The sequence below is a fragment of the Anomaloglossus baeobatrachus genome, chromosome 1 (assembly GCF_048569485.1).
Source record: "Anomaloglossus baeobatrachus isolate aAnoBae1 chromosome 1, aAnoBae1.hap1, whole genome shotgun sequence".
NCBI classification, from domain to species: domain Eukaryota; kingdom Metazoa; phylum Chordata; class Amphibia; order Anura; family Aromobatidae; genus Anomaloglossus; species Anomaloglossus baeobatrachus.
The window spans coordinates 718,131,020-718,149,804 of NC_134353.1; the positions used below are offsets into that span (position 1 = coordinate 718,131,020).

General features: G+C 47.9%; 1 protein-coding gene across 15 annotated transcripts in view; it reads right to left on the reverse strand.

Moving 5' to 3' along the window:
- Window positions 1-18,785, reverse strand: part of EP400 (E1A binding protein p400) — a 293,821-nt gene that overhangs the window by 174,822 nt on the left and 100,214 nt on the right. For all 15 annotated transcript variants that reach the window (XM_075322084.1, XM_075322051.1, XM_075322044.1 and 12 more), the window contains 2 exons: window positions 17,111-17,316; window positions 28-205 (listed from right to left, as the gene is read on the reverse strand). In XM_075322084.1, coding sequence (XP_075178199.1) covers window positions 28-205; window positions 17,111-17,316 — 384 coding nt within the window. The remainder of the gene's footprint in view (window positions 1-27; window positions 206-17,110; window positions 17,317-18,785) is intronic.

Consider the following 18,785-nt stretch of genomic DNA (forward strand, 5'->3'; position numbering starts at 1 on the left):
GCATTTTTTCCTTTTTCCATCTCTTACCTTCATTAGTGGCTAGGTGTGCCATGAGGGCAATCACCTGAACATTCTTCCCTAGTCCTGACTCATCGGCCAAGATGCCGTTAAGATTCTTCTTGTACTGCTTCTCCATCCAGTCCAGCCCCGCCTGCTGGTATTCTCGCAGCGTGCCATGCAGTAAATGAGAAGGTTTTGGTTTCACCTGGAAGAAAACATTTATTCCTTACATGAGTGCACATAATACTGTACATCTGGATGCCAATAAACTACTATAACATCTTGTTGATATGGTCTCTATCACTGATTTGCAGTGCTTGGGTTTACTGAATGTTGTCCAAGGATGTCCTAGTCTGTGCTGGGACAAGGGTTAATGTAGGTGCTTACATGGATGCAGAGTACATTGGCACTTTTTAGCCAATAGTCATTTATATTATCACAATAGTTTGGTGGAAATGCTGGCTTATAGACACCAGATTTGTACCCATTAAATTAGTGGATCCCTCCTGCAGCAGAGTTTCTAGGTACTGTCAATACACGGATTCAACTGACACGTGTAAATGACCTGGGGAGGTAGATTTTCGCTAGGTGTGACTCGCTTGCATATTGATAAAATCGTGGATTTTTCCAGACTAATGCAACGGACAGCAAGTAGGAAGGTTTTAATGCATTTATTTTTCAATTACATGCATATGCGTATAAACAGTGTAGGGGGGTTAACATTGCTGACATATTCCACTAAATAAAAAATATTCCACCACCATGCTGCTGCTGAATGTCATTATATCTTTTATATGGCAGAGTTTTTGCAAAAATGTTACAAAGACATTAGAGTTTCTGCTCAGTCCTGATGGCTCTCTCAACTCGCCCCGTCTCTCTCAGTGTTAGGCCAGTTTCAGACGTCCGTGTTTCAGGTACGTGTGACATCCGTCTTTAACACGAATACCACACGCACTCATGTTATTTTATGCTGTTAGTCACATGGTCTTGCTTTCACATGGACCGTGTGACCCCTCATGGCCCCGCACGTACACACACTGCTTTCTGAATACTCACCTTTCCCTGCAATGCTGTCCTCGGTGGTGCTGTACCCAGCGCTGTCCCCGCAATGCTCCAGCTTCCAGCTCATCAGTGCGGTGAATAATTAATGAATATAATGAGTGGTGGTCAGAAGCAGGAGGCAGCAGAGCCAAAGAAAACAGCGCTGGATACAGGTGAATATAGAAAATCTTATTTCAAAGACACGTGTTTTCTCCAGTATGTGTCGCACGTATATAAACACAGATGTCACACCTGTGACATACACGTGACACACATATGACCATAACTATGCGTGTGGCTTGTACCTGATTAAACACGGATGTCTGAAACCGGCCTAAAGCGGGCTTTACACGCTGCGATCTCGCTAGCGAGATCGCAAGCGATCGTACCCACCCCCGTCGGTTGTGCGACATGGGCAAATCGCTGCCCATCGCGCACAACCTCTCTTACACCCGTCACACGGACTTACCTGCTCTGCGACGTCGCTCTGGTCAGCGATCCGCCTCCTTTCTAAGCGGGCGGTTCATGCGGCATCACAGCGACGTCACATGGCAGGCGACCAATAGAAGCGGAGGGGCGGAGATGAGCGGGACGTAACATCCCGCCCACCTCCTTCCTACCTCGTTGCCGGTGGAGGTAGGTAAGGAGATGTTCGTCGTTCCTGCGGTGTCACACACAGCGATGTGTGCTGCCGCAGGAAAGACGAACAACATCACTAATTAAGAGAGAACGATTTTTCAGGACGACCTCTCCGCGGCAAACGATTTTGGCCGCTTTGGCGATCGTTTTAGGTCGCACATAAGTGACACACACTGCGATATCGTTAATGATGCCGGATGTGCGTCACAAACACCGTGACCCTGACGATAAATCATTAACGATATCGTATCGTGTAAAGCCCGCTTTAGGCTAAGTGCAGACAACCATATTTTCAGTAAAAGTGCAATCCGACAAAATATCAGGTCACGTTCGGACCAATATTATTCTATGGGGCAGTGCCCATATCCGATTTTTTCCTCTGACCAAGTCTGTCAGAGGAAAAAAAATGAAGCATGCCCGTGTTGCATCCATAAATGGGATACTCAGCCATGCAAGTCAATGGGTCCGTGGATAATATTGGACAGCATTCAGATGGCGTTGGTCCGATTTTCACAGACTGACAGAATGAAGGCTTTTTTTTTATCTTTTCCACATCTAAGAAAATTAGATCACATTCTGATCATGCGCTTTGATCAGAGATCTGAAGAGATTGTGATCAGCATAATTCATCCAATTTTCTGAGATGAGAAAAAAATTTGATTTTTATCCAGAAAAGTGGTCCAATTTTTTTTTCTCACTTTTCATCTGTGTAGTCCATGTGCAATCTGTTTTTTTCTACAACACCAGCTTGTAATAATTTACAGGGCCATTTACAGTTTCCTATCTTACAGAATTAGAATGAACCCATAAAAATCATGGCGTCTGGTGACTCTCATCTGATTTCTGGAGGCAAATCGCGCATGCTATGATTTTCTTCTTCGGAACACTCCTCTGATGGAAGAATCAGACACGTGCATTCCCTCATTAAATAACATTAGATCGCGTTTGGATCAAAAATATGGTCGCCTGCACAAGTTGTTAAGATAGCAACAGTGGGGGGGGGATGGGTTGTACACAGCTCTCAAGGCTGGAAAGGGGATCTACATTCTCAGGAAGGACAGAAAAAAGAGGCTATAGAAAAGTAAGAAAAAAAGAGAATTTTGTTACTTACCGTAAATTCTTTTTCTTATAGTTCCGTATTGGGAGACCCAGGCCATGGGTGTTTAGCTTCTGCCTCCGGAGGACACACAAAGTACTACACTTAAAAGTGTAGCTCCTCCCTCTGAGCTTATACACCCCCTGGTAGCCAGTCCTAGCCAGTTTAGTGCAAAAGCTGAAGGAGAATAGCCACCCACAAGTAGAACCGAGTAAGAACCGGAACAACCGGAGACTCTGTCCACGACAACAGCCGGTGATAACACACGGAACAAGAAAATTGCCAACACGCAACAGGGAGGGAGCTGGGTCTCCCAATACGGAACTATAAGAAAAAGAATTTACGGTAAGTAACAAAATTCTCTTTTTCTTTATCGTTCCTTTGGGAGACCCAGACCATGGGACGTTCCAAAGCTGTCCCTGGGTGGGAATAAACAGAAAAAACTAAGAAGTAGGCGGAGCCTAACTTCACAAGTGGGCGACAGCCGCCTGAAGGATGCGTCTGCCCAAGCTCGCATCTGCCGAAGCATAAGCATGCACTTGGTAGTGCTTCGAAAATGTATGCAGGCTAGTCCAAGTGGCAGCCTGACAGACTTGTTGAGCCGTAGCCTGGTGCCTAAAAGCCCAAGAGGCACCGACAGCTCTGGTCGAGTGTGCTTTGATCCCCGGCGGGGGAGGCACCTGAGTACTCTGGTAGGCGCCGAAATGGTCGATCTAATCCAACGGGCCAAGGTCGGCTTAGAAGCAGAGAGACCCTTGCGCCGCCCTGTGGTTAGCACAAAAAGAGAGGTGCACCGCCTAAGCGCAGCGGTGCGAGCCACATAAATCCGGAGAGCACGCACCAGATCTAGAGTATGCAGCGCTTTCTCAAAGCGATGAACAGGGGCCGGACAGTAGGAAGGCAAGGAAATATCCTGGTTAAGGTGGAAGGGAGAGACCACCTTAGGAAGAAAGTCCGGGGTCGGACGGAGAACTACCTTGTCTTGGTGAAAAAACAAAAAAGGTGACTCCGAGGAGAGCGCAGCCAAATCAGAGACTCTCCTGAGAGAAGTTATGGCAACTAGAAAGGCCACCTTTTGAGAAAGACGATACAAAGAAACCTCCCTAAGAGGCTCAAAGGGGGTTTCTGCAATACCGTGAGGACCAAGTTAAGGTCCCAGGGATCCAAGGGCCGCCGATAAGGCGGAATGATGTGAGACGCACCTTGCATGAAGGTGCGGATCTGAGCCAGCCGGGCGAGACGCCGCTGGAACAGCACTGATAGAGCTGAGACTTGTCCCTTGAGAGAGTTGAGGGACAGTCCTAGCTGCAGACCGGACTGTAAAAAAGACAGAAGGGTCGGCAACGAGAATGGCCATGGAGAATGGCCGGAAGAGCGACACCAGGACAGGAAAATTTTCCAAGTCCTGTGATAGATCTTGACGGAGGAAGACTTACGGGCCCGAGTCATAGTGGAGATGACTTCAGGAGGAATACCAGAAGCCGTCAAAATCCAGGACTCAAGAGCCACGCCGTCAATTTGAGTGCCGCAGAATTCGGGCGGAAAAATGGACCTTGCGAGAGCAGGTCTGGACGGTCCGGAAGATGCCACGGCATCTCCACGGACAGTTGGAGCAGGTCCGGATACCAAGCTCGCCTGGGCCAGTCCGGTGCAATGAGGATGACTCGACGGCCCTCCATTCTGATCTTGCGCAGGACTCTGGGCAAGAGAGCTAGAGGGGAAAACACGTAGGACAGACGAAACTGGGACCAGTCTTGAACCAGAGCGTCCACGGCGAATGCCTGAGGATCGTGGGAGCGAGACACGTAAACCGGAACCTTGTTGTTGTGACGGGATGCCATTAGGTCCACGTCCGGAGTGCCCCACTTGCGGCAGATTGACTGAAAAACTGCCGGGTGCAGGGACCACTCGCCACCGTCCACGGATTGACGGCTGAGATAATCTGCCTCCCAGTTTTCTACGCCAGGGATGTGGACTGCGGATATGGTGGACTTGGAGTCCTCTGCCCATTGAAGAATGCGTTGGACCTCCAACATTGGCAGGCGGCTGCGTGTCCCGCCTTGGTGATTGATGTAGGCAACCGCTGTCGCGTTGTCTGACTGGACTCGAATGTGCCTGCCCGCCAACAGGTGGTGAAAGGCTAGGAGAGCTAGAAGCACAGCTCTGGTTTCCAGCACATTGATTGAAAGGGCTGACTCGGACGGAGTCCAAGTGCCCTGAGCTCTGTGGTGGAGATGTACCGCTCCCCAGCCGGATAGGCTGGCATCCGTGGTGAGAATCACCCAGGACGGAGCCAGGAAGGAGCGCCCTTGGGACTGGGAAAGGGTTCGAAGCCACCACTGAAGAGAGCTCCTGGTCCGTGGCGACAGAGCCACTAACCTCTGTAAGGAGGAAGGCCGCTTGTCCCAACAGCGGAGAATGTCCAGCTGCAGAGGACGCAGATGGAACTGGGCAAAGGGAACTAGGAAGAGATTTGAGTAAAAACCTCTGAACCGTTCCTGAGCGGGAACTGGGACCATCACTCCGTTTGCCTGCAAGGACGCCACGGCCTGCGAGAAGGCGGCGGCCTTGGAGCAGGGGGGAGTTGAGAGAAAAAATCTGTTTGGAGGGCTGGAAGAGAATTCTATCCTGTAGCCGTGAGATATGATGTCTCTCACCCACTGATCGGAGACTTGCTTTAACCAAGCGTCGCCAAAGTGGGAGAGCCTGCCACCGACTAAGGACGTGGCTGGAGCGGGCCGAGAGTCATGAGGAAGCTGCCTTAGTGGCAGAACCTCCTGCGGTCTTCTGCGGACGCGCTTTTGGGCGCCAGTTGGATTTCTGATCCTTGGCTGAGTTAGCGGACGAGGCGGAAGGCTTAGAGGATGACCAGTTGGAGGAACGAAAGGAACGAAACCTGGATTGATTCCTACCCTGGGCGGGTTTCCTGGTCTTGGTTTGTGGCATGGAAGTACTCTTCCCGCCAGTAGCTTCTTTAATGATTTCATCCAGCTGTTCACCAAACAGCCGTGAACCAGCAAAAGGGAGCCCAGCAAGAAACTTCTTGGAAGAAGCATCTGCCTTCCACTCTCGAAGCCACAAAATCCTGCGGATAACAAGAGAATTAGCTGAAGCCACCGCAGTGCGGTGAGCAGCCTCTAGCATGGCAGACATGGCATAAGATGAAAAAGCTGAAGCCTGAGCCGTTAAGGTAACCATCTCAGGCATAGATTCCTTGGTGAGGGAATGCATCTCCTCTAGAGAAGCAGAGATGGCTTTGAGAGCCCATACTGCTGCAAAAGTCGAGGAAAACGCGGCCCCCGCAGCTTCATACACAGATTTGGCCAGAAGGTCAATTTGACGGTCAGTGGAATCCTTAAGTGAGGTGCCGTCAGCCACCGACACAACGGTCCGGGCTGATAGCCTAGACACCGGAGGGTCTACCTTTTGGGAGTGAGACCACTCCTTGACCACCTCAGGTGGAAATGGAAACCGGTCATCAGAACCACGCTTGGGGGCTTTGCAGAGAATGAACCCCAGGGAGAATATACAGAGGTCCACAACCGGAGACCGGCTGTGGCTTACCAGACCGCTGAGCGCGGTGTTGTGTGCCCTCCAGATCCCGAAGCCCGGTCCCCCAGTGCGCAGCACCTCAGCAGAGATGCAGAATGCAGGATGTCCCAGAGCAGAGTGAACTCTGCCTGAGAAATGGCCGCCGGAGCGAAGAGAGGGGGCGGGACTAGGGGCGTTCCTATAAAAGAGCGGGAACTGGAGGGCTATAGAGACCTGCAGGGAAGGAGGGACGCCCCAGCAGTGGGGAGTGTCCCTCCCCTGTGTAGAACGGCCGCCGGGAGGAGCCGAACCTGTCCCTCTGCATGAGTGACATGCGAGGGCAGGAAAACGAATCTAGGCCTCCGGCGAAGCCGGGGCCTAAATTTAAGCGGCGAGGCCGACAAGCAGGCACCATCGGCGCGGTTCTCGGGCAAAAGCTGGAGAACCCGCCGGAAAAGTTAAAAACAATCACATACAGCATACTCTCCCCTTACAATAAAGAATCGGGACCCCCAACATAAACGTCTCAGGCACTTAGCTGCTGAGACGCAGGGCCATGTCCCTGGGGATGAGTGCTCCGGTCCAACAGAATCCTCAAGGGGCTGTGGATGGAGACCGGACTCCTGCCAGGCATGGAGACCGTGCTGGCTCCCACTTCAAGCCAGAGCCCAGAAGGGATGGTGAAGGAGCGCGGCATGTAAGGCTTCAGCCTTGTAAATCAACCTTAACAACACCGCCGACACAGTGGGGTGAGAAGGGACATGCCGGGAGTCCAGACATGGACCCGCTTTTCTTCAAACTCTTTCCAAAAGTCAAACAAATCAGATGAGAATGCATGTGTGGATGTATGGCCTCCTGAACACAAAGCGATAAACTGGCTAGGACAGGCTACCAGGGGGTGTATAAGCTCAGAGGGAGGAGCTACACTTTTAAGTGTAGTACTTTGTGTGTCCTCCGGAGGCAGAAGCTAAACACCCATGGCCTGGGTCTCCCAAAGAAACGATAAAGAAAATACAACGCGGAAATAAGTGCAGAATAGAGGTTCTACTGATATATAAGCAGTGCAGACAGCACTCTCCTGGGCAGACACAAAAATCACATCCAGCCTAGACAAAAATTAGAAACTAGGAGGAGGCCACAAACTGCATATCAGAGGGTCTTAAAAAGAAAGAATGAATGAATGAATGAATGAATGAAGAATTCAGACTGAAACTTGTCATTTTATTAACTAAAGAGTACCACCAGCATATGTAAAAATCTTATTTCATGTCAAAGGTGGCATCTCAACCAACATAACCTTTAGGGTAAGTTCACACAGTGCGTTTTTCGCGGCGTATTTGCACGTTTTTCGGGTGCGTTTTTGCTCAGAAAACTGCATGACTTTGCTTCCCCAGCAAAGTCTATGAGTTTTCATTTTTGCTGTCTGCACACAGCATTTTTTTTTAGCTGCGTTTTTGTGGTGCCCACAAAAACGCAGCATGTCAATTATTTTTGCGTTTTTCACTGCGTTTTCCACCCATTGAGTTCAATGAGATGTGCAAAAACGCAATGAAAACAGCAAATTGCAAGTATAGCTGCGTTTTAGTGCGTTTCTATGACTAAAAACGCAGCTATAAACGCAAGGGGTGGGCAGTAAAGTGACATGTACAGGAAGAGGATTCCTTCTGTCAGTAAATACAGAAGCGTGAATCCTCCCGGTACCGTCACCGCTGCGTCCACCTCCAGTCCTGTGCATGTCTGCTGTTGTGCAGCGCCATGGCCGGGCGGGAGGTGGAGGCAGCTGCGAAAACAAAAGTGAACAGTAGAAAAAAAAAAGGTCATACTCACCTGTCTGCAGACTCCCGGTGCCATGCCCGCTCCCAGCTCCTCTCCCGGTACCGCCGCTCCGGCTGTGTGCAGACGGCCGGGACACCTCCGATAGCTGCAGGACCTGGCGATGGATCACCTGATGCAGTCACTTGACGCATCAGCTGATCGTAAGTCTCGCGGTGACGCCGGCGCCTGGCCGGCTTAACCTGTCAGCGGATGCTGTCAGGAGACTTCATCACTGATTACCGGCAGCTCCTGCAGCGATCGGACGGGATCAAACTCCGCTCCAGGAGCTGCCGGTAATCAGCACATAAGTGAGTATTTTTTTTTTTTTTTGCACCGATGCATCATCTGATTGTATAAACGGCCTTTATACAATCAGCAGATGTGTGATGTGACTCACATCATAGAACCTGACACATCATCTGATCGCTTTGCCTTCCAGCAAACCGATCAGATGATATTGGATCCGGATTGGACGGCGCGGGACCCTTGACCCAGGATTACTGCGGAGGGGGGTTCTTTATTTCAATAAAGATGGAGTCACTAATTGTGTTGTGTTTTATTTCTAATAAAAAATATTTTTCTGTGTGTTGAGTTTTTTTTTATCTTTACTAGAAATTCATGGTGGCCATGTCTAATATTGGCGTGACACCATGAATTTCGGACTTAGGGCCAGCTGATAATATACAGCTAGCCCTAACCCCATTATTACCTAGCGAGCCACCCGTCACCAGGGCAGCTGGAAGAGTTGGATACAGCGCCAGAAGATGGCGCTTCTATGAAAGCGCCATTTTCTGGGGTGGCTGCGGACTGCAATTCGCAGCGGGGGTGCCCAGAAAGCATGGGCACCCTGCACTGTGGATTCCAATCCCCAGCTGCCTAGTTGTACCTGGCTGGACTCAAAAATTGGGTGAAGCCCACGTCATTTTTTTTTTTAATTATTTCATGAAATTCATGAAATAAAAAAAAAGGGCTTCCCTATATTTTTGGTTCCCAGCCGGGTACAAATAGGAAGCTGGGGGTTTGGGGGCAGCCCGTACCTGCCTGCTGTACCTGGCTAGCATACAAAAATATGACCAAGCCCACGTCATTTTTTTTGTTTGGGGGGGGCAAAGAAATCCTGCATACAGTCCTGGAAGGAGGATTGCTGAGCCTTGTAGTTCGACAGCTGCTGTCTGCTCTCCTGCATACACTATTGGATGGAGGATGCTAAGCCTTGTAGTTCTGCAGCTGGTGTCTGCTCTCCTGCATCAACTAGTGGATGGAGTATGCTGAGCCTTGTAGGTCTGCTCCCCCTAACTCTCCCTCCAGCATACAGTTCTGGATGGAGCATGCTGAGCCTTGTAGTTCTGCAGCTGTCTGCTCTCCTGCATACACTAGTGGAGAATGAAGAACATATGGAAGAAGGAAATGACATCAGACCTTTTTTTTTTTTTTCAACAATCTTAAATGGCAATGTTCACTGATAAAAAAAAATGCAGAAAAACGCAGTGAGCAAAAACGCAGCAAAACGCAGCCAAAAACGCACCAAAACGCAGTAAAAACGCATGCGTTTTTTCATGTGTTTTTTAAAGACGCTGTGTTTGTGCGCTTTTAGCGCTAAAAAACGCACAATAATGCAGCGTACAAAAAAACGCAGTGTGTGCACAAAGCCTTAGTAAGAAAAAACACCAACACTAAGTTGTTTTCTAATTTGTTTAGTATAATCCCCAACTTACGCTAAAGCATTCCATTTGGTATAAGGTCTTGTGCGCACACTGCGTTTTTTGCTGCATTGTTGTGCGTTTTTCGGATACAGTTTTGGTCCCAAAACTGCATGCATTTCCTTCCCCAGCAAAGTCTATGAGATTTCATTTTTGCTGTCCGCACGTTGCAGCTTTTTTTTGGCTGCGTCTTTGTGGTGACCACTGCAGCATGTCAATTCTTTCTGCATTTTTGCCAGTGTTTTTGAGCCCTTCCAATCAATAGATTTGACTTAAAAATGCAGTGAGCAAAAACGCTGTAAAAAAAAAAATGCAGTAAAACGCGGCAAGAAATGCATGTAGAGGGTGTGTTTTTTAGGACCAAAAACGTGCATATTTGTGGTCACCACAAAAAAGTAACGTGAGCACATAGCCTAAGGGGTACTTTGCACGTTGCGATATCGCTAGCATCGGCTAGCGATGCCGAGCACTATAGCACCCGCCCCCCTTGCACATGCGATATGTGGTGATTGCTGCCGTAGCGAACATTATCGCTACGGCAGCATCACACGCACATACCTGGCCGGCGACGCCGCGGTGACTGCCGAACTATCCCTCCTTCAAGGGGGAGGTGCGTTCGGCGTCACAGCGACGTCACCGCGACGTCACTAATCGGCCGGCCAATAGAAGCGGAGGGGCGGAGATGAGCAGGACATAACATCCCGCCCACCTTCTCCCTTCCGTAATGCCGTTGGGACGCAGGTAAGGAGATGTTTGTTGCTCCTGCGGGTTTACACACAGCGATGTGTGGACCTGCAGGAACGACAAACAACAACGTACCTGCGGTCGACCCGACATTATGAAAATGTCCGACGCTACACAGATCACCGATTTTCGATGCTTTTGCGATCGTTTATCGGCGCATCTAGGATTTACATGTTGCAATCTCGCTACCTGTGCCGGATGTCCGTTACTAACGACGTGACCCCGACGATATTCCGGATGCGATGTTGCAGTGTGTAAAGTACCCCTAAGTGTTTTCAACCAGCTGATAGACAGCTGTTGTTGTGGCTGACAGCACTGCAAGAATTAACAACAATGTAGTGTAAAGGCCCCGTCACACACAGAGATAAATCTTTGGCAGATCTGTGGTTGCAGTGAAATCATGGACATATTGTTCCATTTGTACAAAGCCACAAACCTGGCACTGATTGTCCACAATTTCACTGCAACCACAGATCTGCCGCAGATTTATATCTGTGTGTGACAGGGCCTTAAGAGATAGGTGAAAAAGAGGATTTTGGGTACTCACTAGTGATGAGCGAGTATGCTTGTTACTACTCGGTACTCGCACGAGTATCAATGTACTCGGGCTACTCGGCGGGGACCGAGTAATCTCGCGATACTCGTGCTGTACTCGTGGTCTTCATGTTGGCGCTCTTTTTACAGCCATCCCTTATGCAGGGATTGGCTGGCAGACCACTGCAATGCCACAGCCCTGTTGTGGAATTGCAGTGATTGGCCAGCCCGCACAGCGTGACCGTGCCTTTAGCCCGACACTTCCCCGCTCGGCTACGGCCCCTCCCGCACTCCACTCCGCGTGTATATATATATGCACGCTTACACACACACGCACGTTTTTTTTTTTAATTTACAGTTTTCTGGTTTCTACATGCTGCCGGGGGTGATTTCACAAAAATACTCGGGTCTCCCATAGGATAACATTGGGCTCGGTGCTCGGGCCGAGTACACGAGTATCTTGGGATGCTCGGCCCGAGCCTCGAGCACCCGAGCTTTTTGGTACTCGCTCATCACTAGTACTCACCATAACATGTTTTTCTCGGAGCCTTAATTGCAGGATACAGAAAGCATGGGTGTACACTGCTGCTGCTGCCACCAGGAGGCTAACACTAGACAATAAAAAAAACTTAGTTCCTCCTCAATAGGATACACCCACCAACCAAAGCCAAGTTGATCAGTTAGTGTGAAAGCAGTAGGAGAAGCACCCTGAAATAGAATACAGAATCGCCCAACAGAAAATAATTTAGAAAAGGGCAGGTGCTATGTCCCCCAATGAAGGATCTGAGTACGAGATTTTACAGTGAGTACCCAAAATCTTCTTTTCTCTATCGCTTCATTGGGGGACACGGAAAACCATGGGACATCCCAAAGAAGTCCCCAAGGATGGGAAAAGAAAGGACTAGAAAAAAATCTAAGAGCAGAAGCAAGAATCTCAAATCGACCACTCAAATATGCTGAAACCGCCAGGGAAAAAAAGGTAAAGTGAGTAGAACCTCGAAAAGGAAAAACAGATAACTAGAAGCAGCCTAGAGACTGCCAATAGAGGCATAACAATGAATGGTGCAGGAGGCCCCAGGCACAGGTGAAGGGAGCAGAAACAAAGATATGGCGCTCTGTCCCTTGCCAATATGCGTTCAGAATGGTAGAGCGAAACCAGAGTGGAAGAGCATTAAGACGACTCTCTAGATCATGATCAGGGAATCTGAGGGCGTGAAGAAACTGTCCTAGACAGATAGAGGCGCTAGACACACTCTGACCAGTTTCAATATATCTAAGAGACTGGTCAGAAGGACGAGAAGGAGAAGAACAGAGAGAAGACTATCTTCACAAGGAAAAAAAAGGGCAAGTGAATGCAGAAACATCAAGGCCAGATGATAGTCAGGTTGTAAGGTGACAAAAAAGTGCTGCCAGCTCTGAGAATCGCCCATAGAAAAGATTGTGGCTGGAAAAACTTTCCAGGAAACAAGGAGATATGATAAAGATGGATATAAAGAGCGTTGAAGTGAATTCAACCCCCGATGGGGTCTAAAGATCCACAGAAGGCCGCTAGAGATTTACCAAGCAATCACACCTCACAAAAAATCTCGAAAAGAGAACAGGAAACTAGTTTCCCTTTAAAGGAAGGTAGAAACTTAACCTTAGGGAACTGAGGATCAAACTACCGTAGACTCAAGGTCCAATAACAAAAAAGAAATCGGAGGGTTTCCCAGCAGAGATCATGATCAAAGACCTGATCAGAGGAACCAGAAGCTTGAGAGCTGTGGTCCACGAGGCAGACCGTATAATTCAGAAAAGTAAAATTGTGATGGAGGATGGAGAATGGATCTGGGAAAAAGATTTGTGAATTTCCACAAAGTCTGCGAGGAGGTAAACAACCTCTGCAAGATGAAAGACTACATCTGTAGGCCTGAAACCTTAGGTCATTTTGGAACTTGAAGATAAAGACAGTAAAGGGGAGGTTTGGAAAACCAGGAGACTACTAAAGCATTGGAGAACAACCACTGAGAGACGTGGAACCTAGAAGTGAACTGAAGAACCCCATAGAGCATCGTGGAAGACATTGGATCAAAGTCGGAGAATTTCTACCAAAATAAACTATGGACATGAACTGTCTGGTGGGAAAATCCCTCTCCTGGAATTAAAACTACTGAAGAACACCAGCAGACCTATATAGTCTATGACCAGATACTTCTGAACGGGATAGTTTAACCTTAAAAAAAAATGAAAGATGTGGCATAAGTGTAAACGTAGTAGATACAGAAGTCGGCTCAAGAGGATCCTGCCAGGGAGGGGAGACAAATGAACAGTTCTGAGTTTTAGATGAAGAAGTGGGAGAAGGCCAAACTAGCCTACCAGCAATCCTGAACTGTGTGACACTGGAATAAAATTCTCCAACTGAGAAAAAAGATGTCCATCATACGAACTTTTGATGATCTGGATGGATCTTTAGTGGAAAAATGAGAGTAGAACACCGCCATTGGGCAAGAATAAGAGACTAGGGAGGAGTCTGATAAACAATAGAATAACTTGGTTAATATAACATGAAACGGAAAATCAGAAGAGCTGAGAACTTATCTATAGGAAGAGGAACTCTGCTCATGCGGGACAAAACCACGTTACCGGGACAAATAGATACTGTGTCAGCCTAGGAGACAACTTCAACCTGCGGTAGATTAAACCCAAGCGAGAAGTGTACTCCGAGAAACCTGTAAAAATCTTGTGGCGTGCTGGAGAGAAGAGCCTTTAACAATATGTTATTGGAAGGCTAAGATCCCTCTGGAGATTCTGGCCTTTTTGGCAGGCATAATTAAGCTCATCAGGCAGTGGAAAGGGCGTAAAATCCAGGGGGTTATCCCTGGAAATGGGGAATTCCATCCTGGAGGGCGTGAAGGGGCACGTCAGTATGTAAGTAAGATATCTAGAGTGGGATGAGAGGAGCTGTCCTACCACTGGACCAGAGACCAGAAGAGATCTAAATGACAAAAAGCCAAATGGCTGGTGTAAGGCCAAGCAAACCTGGGAAAAAAACTTACAAACGCCCTGAAGGGTTGTCTATAGTTGAATCTAAACTCAAACACAAATGCTGTGAAGCTACAGTACAAAGCCGATAGCTATCATGGTGCCAGAGCTATGAGGAAGAAAACCAATACTACTGAAGACTCTATTTGCTAGGAGGACAACTGGTCCAGCTTATCGAGACAAGCACTGATAACTTGAGACTTCAAGGGTAGCTCTTGTCCATCCCAGACAAAAAAGGCAAAAGTCTAGGAAGGAAGGGAGCAAGATTTTGGCATGCAGAACCACTTAGTTTGACATGAGCCACAACCGACAGATTATCACAATGAAGTCGAAAACTGTCAGAGGTTGTAAGAGAAAACAACCAAGCTTTTTACACATATGGGCAACCTACACTGCGAGGTCCATCCATTCGAAGAAGGGACCCTGGAAGTGTGCCTGCTGCAGGAAACTGGGCAGGAAACTGCAGGAAACTCAACGACACAACCAACTGGACACGAGTCTGAATTAATCAGGGATTCCATATGCTGGTATGGGCTGGATGGGTGAGAGCACTGAACCTGAGAGTCATGATCTAATCACCAGAAGAGAAAGATTAGAGTACAACTTTAAATACTGAAAAAATATACAAATCTTGCAAGAGGAGACAATTCGGACATGAAGAGGCTCTTGTACTTTGTCTATAGCTTGCAAAGGACAAAATGTGATCAAATTTCTGTAAGAAAGAAAGGGTAAGTGCCGACAGACAAAGAGGCTGAGGCAATGAGATCCCTCGAGGGTCCTTGGATCGCGTTGCGATTAGCCCTGAGGTTAATGGTAGATGTTGAATTTGGCTCACTGGATAGTGGCCAGAGCACTTAAACAGCAGCCGATATCAGCCATGCAGATGATGGCTCTGACTCACTGGGTAGTGGGCAGAGCAACTGGACCGCAGTACAAATGGTCATGTGGTTCACGGTATAGGGAGGTTCTGACTTACTGGATAGTGGACAGAACATTTTGACCACCACTGTGATTAGCCATGAGGTTCTTGGTAGAGGTTGGATCTGACTCCAAAGATAGTGGACAGAGCTCTTGAACCGTTGCTGATATCAGTCATGTGGATCATGGAAATGGCGGTTTTGACTCACTGAATAGTGAACAGATCGTGTTGTGAGTGGTCATGTGGTTCGTGGTAGGTTTAACTTATCTGTTTGTGGACAAAGCACCTGGACTGCAACCATTATTAGCATTAGGTACATGAAAGAATAGGGTCTGACTCACTAAATAGTGGACAGAGCACTGGAACCGGTGCTGCAATCAGTCATGTGCTGCATGGTACATGGCACGTATGACTCACTGGATAGCGGAAAGAGAACATAGGGCACTGCTGTGATTGGTCATGAGGTACATACTATATGGTGCATCTGACTCACTGGATAGTAGGCAGAGAACATGGACCACTGCTGCAATCAGCTAAGACATATGAGATAGATGGTGTGTATGACTCACTGGATAGTAAGAAAGGAACATCGACCGCTGCTGAAATCGACCATGAAGTAGATTAAAAGTCTGACTCACTGTACTGTAGGCTAAAGGTAACGATGGGTGTCTGTCTTGAAGTTCTGTCCTGTCCTGGAGTGATTGTCATGAGAATCAAACACAGGGGAAGTCACAGGATGACATTGACTCTAGTGTAGGAGACTGCAGGTTGTGGAGGCATCAGGAGAATGAAGATGGCGCAGAGGAGAGTTCATCGTTAAAAAAAAGAGCACACTGTGTTCCCGCGGGTCTATGAAGAAAGACATGCAGTAATTTGTTGAGGTTGGCGTGCGGGAAAGCCCGTGCGTCTGATTGGCCAGGTTGGCGGTGGTGTATCCCGGCTATCGAAGCAGGCCCCGAGCCAAGCCAGTGACTAAATTTTCAAATTCGTCAGCCAGGTAGAACCAAGGCACATGGAAGCCGTGGTTGGGCAGGAAAACTAGAAAGCAACCATAAGGGACTAGCTCAGCTCTTCAGGAGAGGTGAAATTAATGTTATGTTGGGGAGTGTTTTAAACCAGGAGCCCTCCTTATTTTCTTCGGACCTAGGGAGAGACACTTATCCTTAAGGCCCTGGAATCCATCTTAGCAGATGGATCTTAGCAGTATGATAAAGAAGACGATCAGGTGTCCTGATGAATGCTGTCTGTTAGGCAGCTGAAAGGTCCTGGTTCCATCTTCCCTCCGTGCAGGTCAGGCTGTGAAAGGCGAGTCGGCAGGGAAATGGTGGGAAGGACTTGTCATCCAGGAGCCCCCAAATACTCTTGATGTGTCAGGGGGGTTGGCATCCTGCCAGACAGACCAGAGAGTCAACAGTAGTGACGCAAACTCACACGGTGTTCTTGGTCTCTAGGTGGGATGACAGAGTGACACAATGCCACTCTCTTGCCCAATCACAAGCTGCAAGTGAAAAAAAAAGGAAAATTATTAATAAACGAAAACAATAAATCTAAGGTAAAAAACAGGGCTGAATGCAGCCCCGTGTCTGCCTCCTATTGACACTAAGCTAAAAACCGATCAACTTGGCTTCGGTCGAGGATGTATCCTACTGGGGAGGAGATAACTTTTTATTGCCCAGTGTCAGCAGCATACACCCCATGGTTTCCTGTGTCCCCAATGGAGCAATAGAGAAAAAGGAGCGGATGACAAATAACACTTTTTTAATGCCCGATAAGCTGACGGTACCCTAGACTTCAGACTACGGCTACAGCATTGATCTCTTATCTATGGCCAGCTTTAGCGCAGTATTACAGAAATGTAATGGGTGCATTTTACAAACATATTCAACATAACTGCAATGTTTTGTGAGAAAGTGTCTGCCACTACAAGGACAATTGGACATCATGGACCATTCAGCGCTCAATGGTTAGTTGTAAACATTTGCTATTTACTAACAAGAAATCCCTATGATCTGTATAATGTCTGTCCCTATCTAAGTACATCTAGTAGAAACATATACAGTGAATGCTTACTGCACAAGTAATCCGTGCACTTCCACTAGGAAGAAGTAGCTCTGCTGCCCTGGCCACGTCTCCAATATCTCTGGTGTGTTTTCTGGAGCTCAAATGTGCAGGACTTGCCCTGTCAGCCGTTCTAAACTGGTCTGTATCAAGTAAAGAGTCAATGAGGATAGTATGTTTCTGCGGCACATCTGAATCTCCACTTAACTCTTTGACATCTGCAAAAAATAAAAAGAGTAAATGTTAACAGTGTTAACGGGTTTACCCAACAGTTAACAGGGAATTTGTCATCAAGTTTTTGTTATGTAATCTAAGGGTCCCATTACATGTAGCGACATTCCAAAGATCCCGACAACGATACGATCTGGTCAGGATCGCTGGTACGTCACTGCATGGTCGCTAGTGATCTGTCAAACAGGCACATCTAAGTAACAATGCAGCAGCGATACAGCGATACTCGGCGGTCGTTAGGACCCTGTCACACAGCAACTATTCTGACGGGCGTTGAAAAGACAAAGCAAAAATACAGCGATGCATGCCGCCCAGTGGGACACCAACAATCAAAAAACGAACCAGGACGCGTTCAGGTACGATTGGCGATATCGCAGCGGGGGGCCGGTCGCTGCTATGTGTCACACATAGCGAGGTCGCTGTTGCGTCACAAACCTGTGACGTTTCAGCGATCTCGCTAACGACATCGCTATGTGTGACGGTGGCTTAAGAGCATCATAATGTAGGAGCAGAGTTTCAGATTTCAGGGATGTGTCACTTACTAGGCTGTGCTTTGCTGTATCAATTCAATCAGCATTTTATCAGCAGAAGACTACCATTACAGGACAACTGGCTTCTTTCATCCTAGTCCAGCCATATCCCCAGCATTGATTTATAGCTCTCTTTCAGTACACACTGTACATAGAAAAGCTGTGGTGTGGGTGGGTTTTACACAGGTCAACATCTGAGCTCTGCTACAGTTCAACACAGAAAACTGTGACTCTATCATAACTGCTGCACCCAGTAATCTAAGTGATTCACTGCTAGAATTGGGAGCTCTGTCCCTACCTCATAGTGCTGTCAGATTACACAGAAAAAATGTACTGATATGAAGATTCCCTTTAAATACATTATATTTCAAGCATGGATGGCTTTATAATAATAAATGGAGGCAAACTCACCGTTGAGCAAATCCCCCTTCCCTCCCCGGATACAGTGTAGGCCTCTCCTGAGGTCTGTGCTGACTCCAGAAGTGGTGTCTGCTTTGCTCATGAGTCACGATACTGCTGCAGTGGTCAAGTGGTTATAAGCGCATGCCATCAGAGAAGCATCCGTCCCAAAACAATACCACTGACACTGATTCGTCATGAACACCACAGGTTCACAGCACACATGCATGGATGTTACTGTAAACGGAGACTCCGCTTTCCACACTCACTCGTCCACTCACCTATTGCAATAAGCTGAGCTAAGCACACCCCAGAGCCAGTTCACACAACCACAACACACTTTTTGCGGCCACCACCTACTGTGTTGATAGGCCAGTGAGATGCCTGTGCTGGGTCACACACTAGCACGCACCACAGCCAGCTTTCCCGAGCACCTGATAGGTAATCTTCTTGCACGGGGTAATAGAACCAAGGAATACTCACCCCTCCTCAGGGCTTGTGGGCACATTTAGAGTAGCAAGGAACAA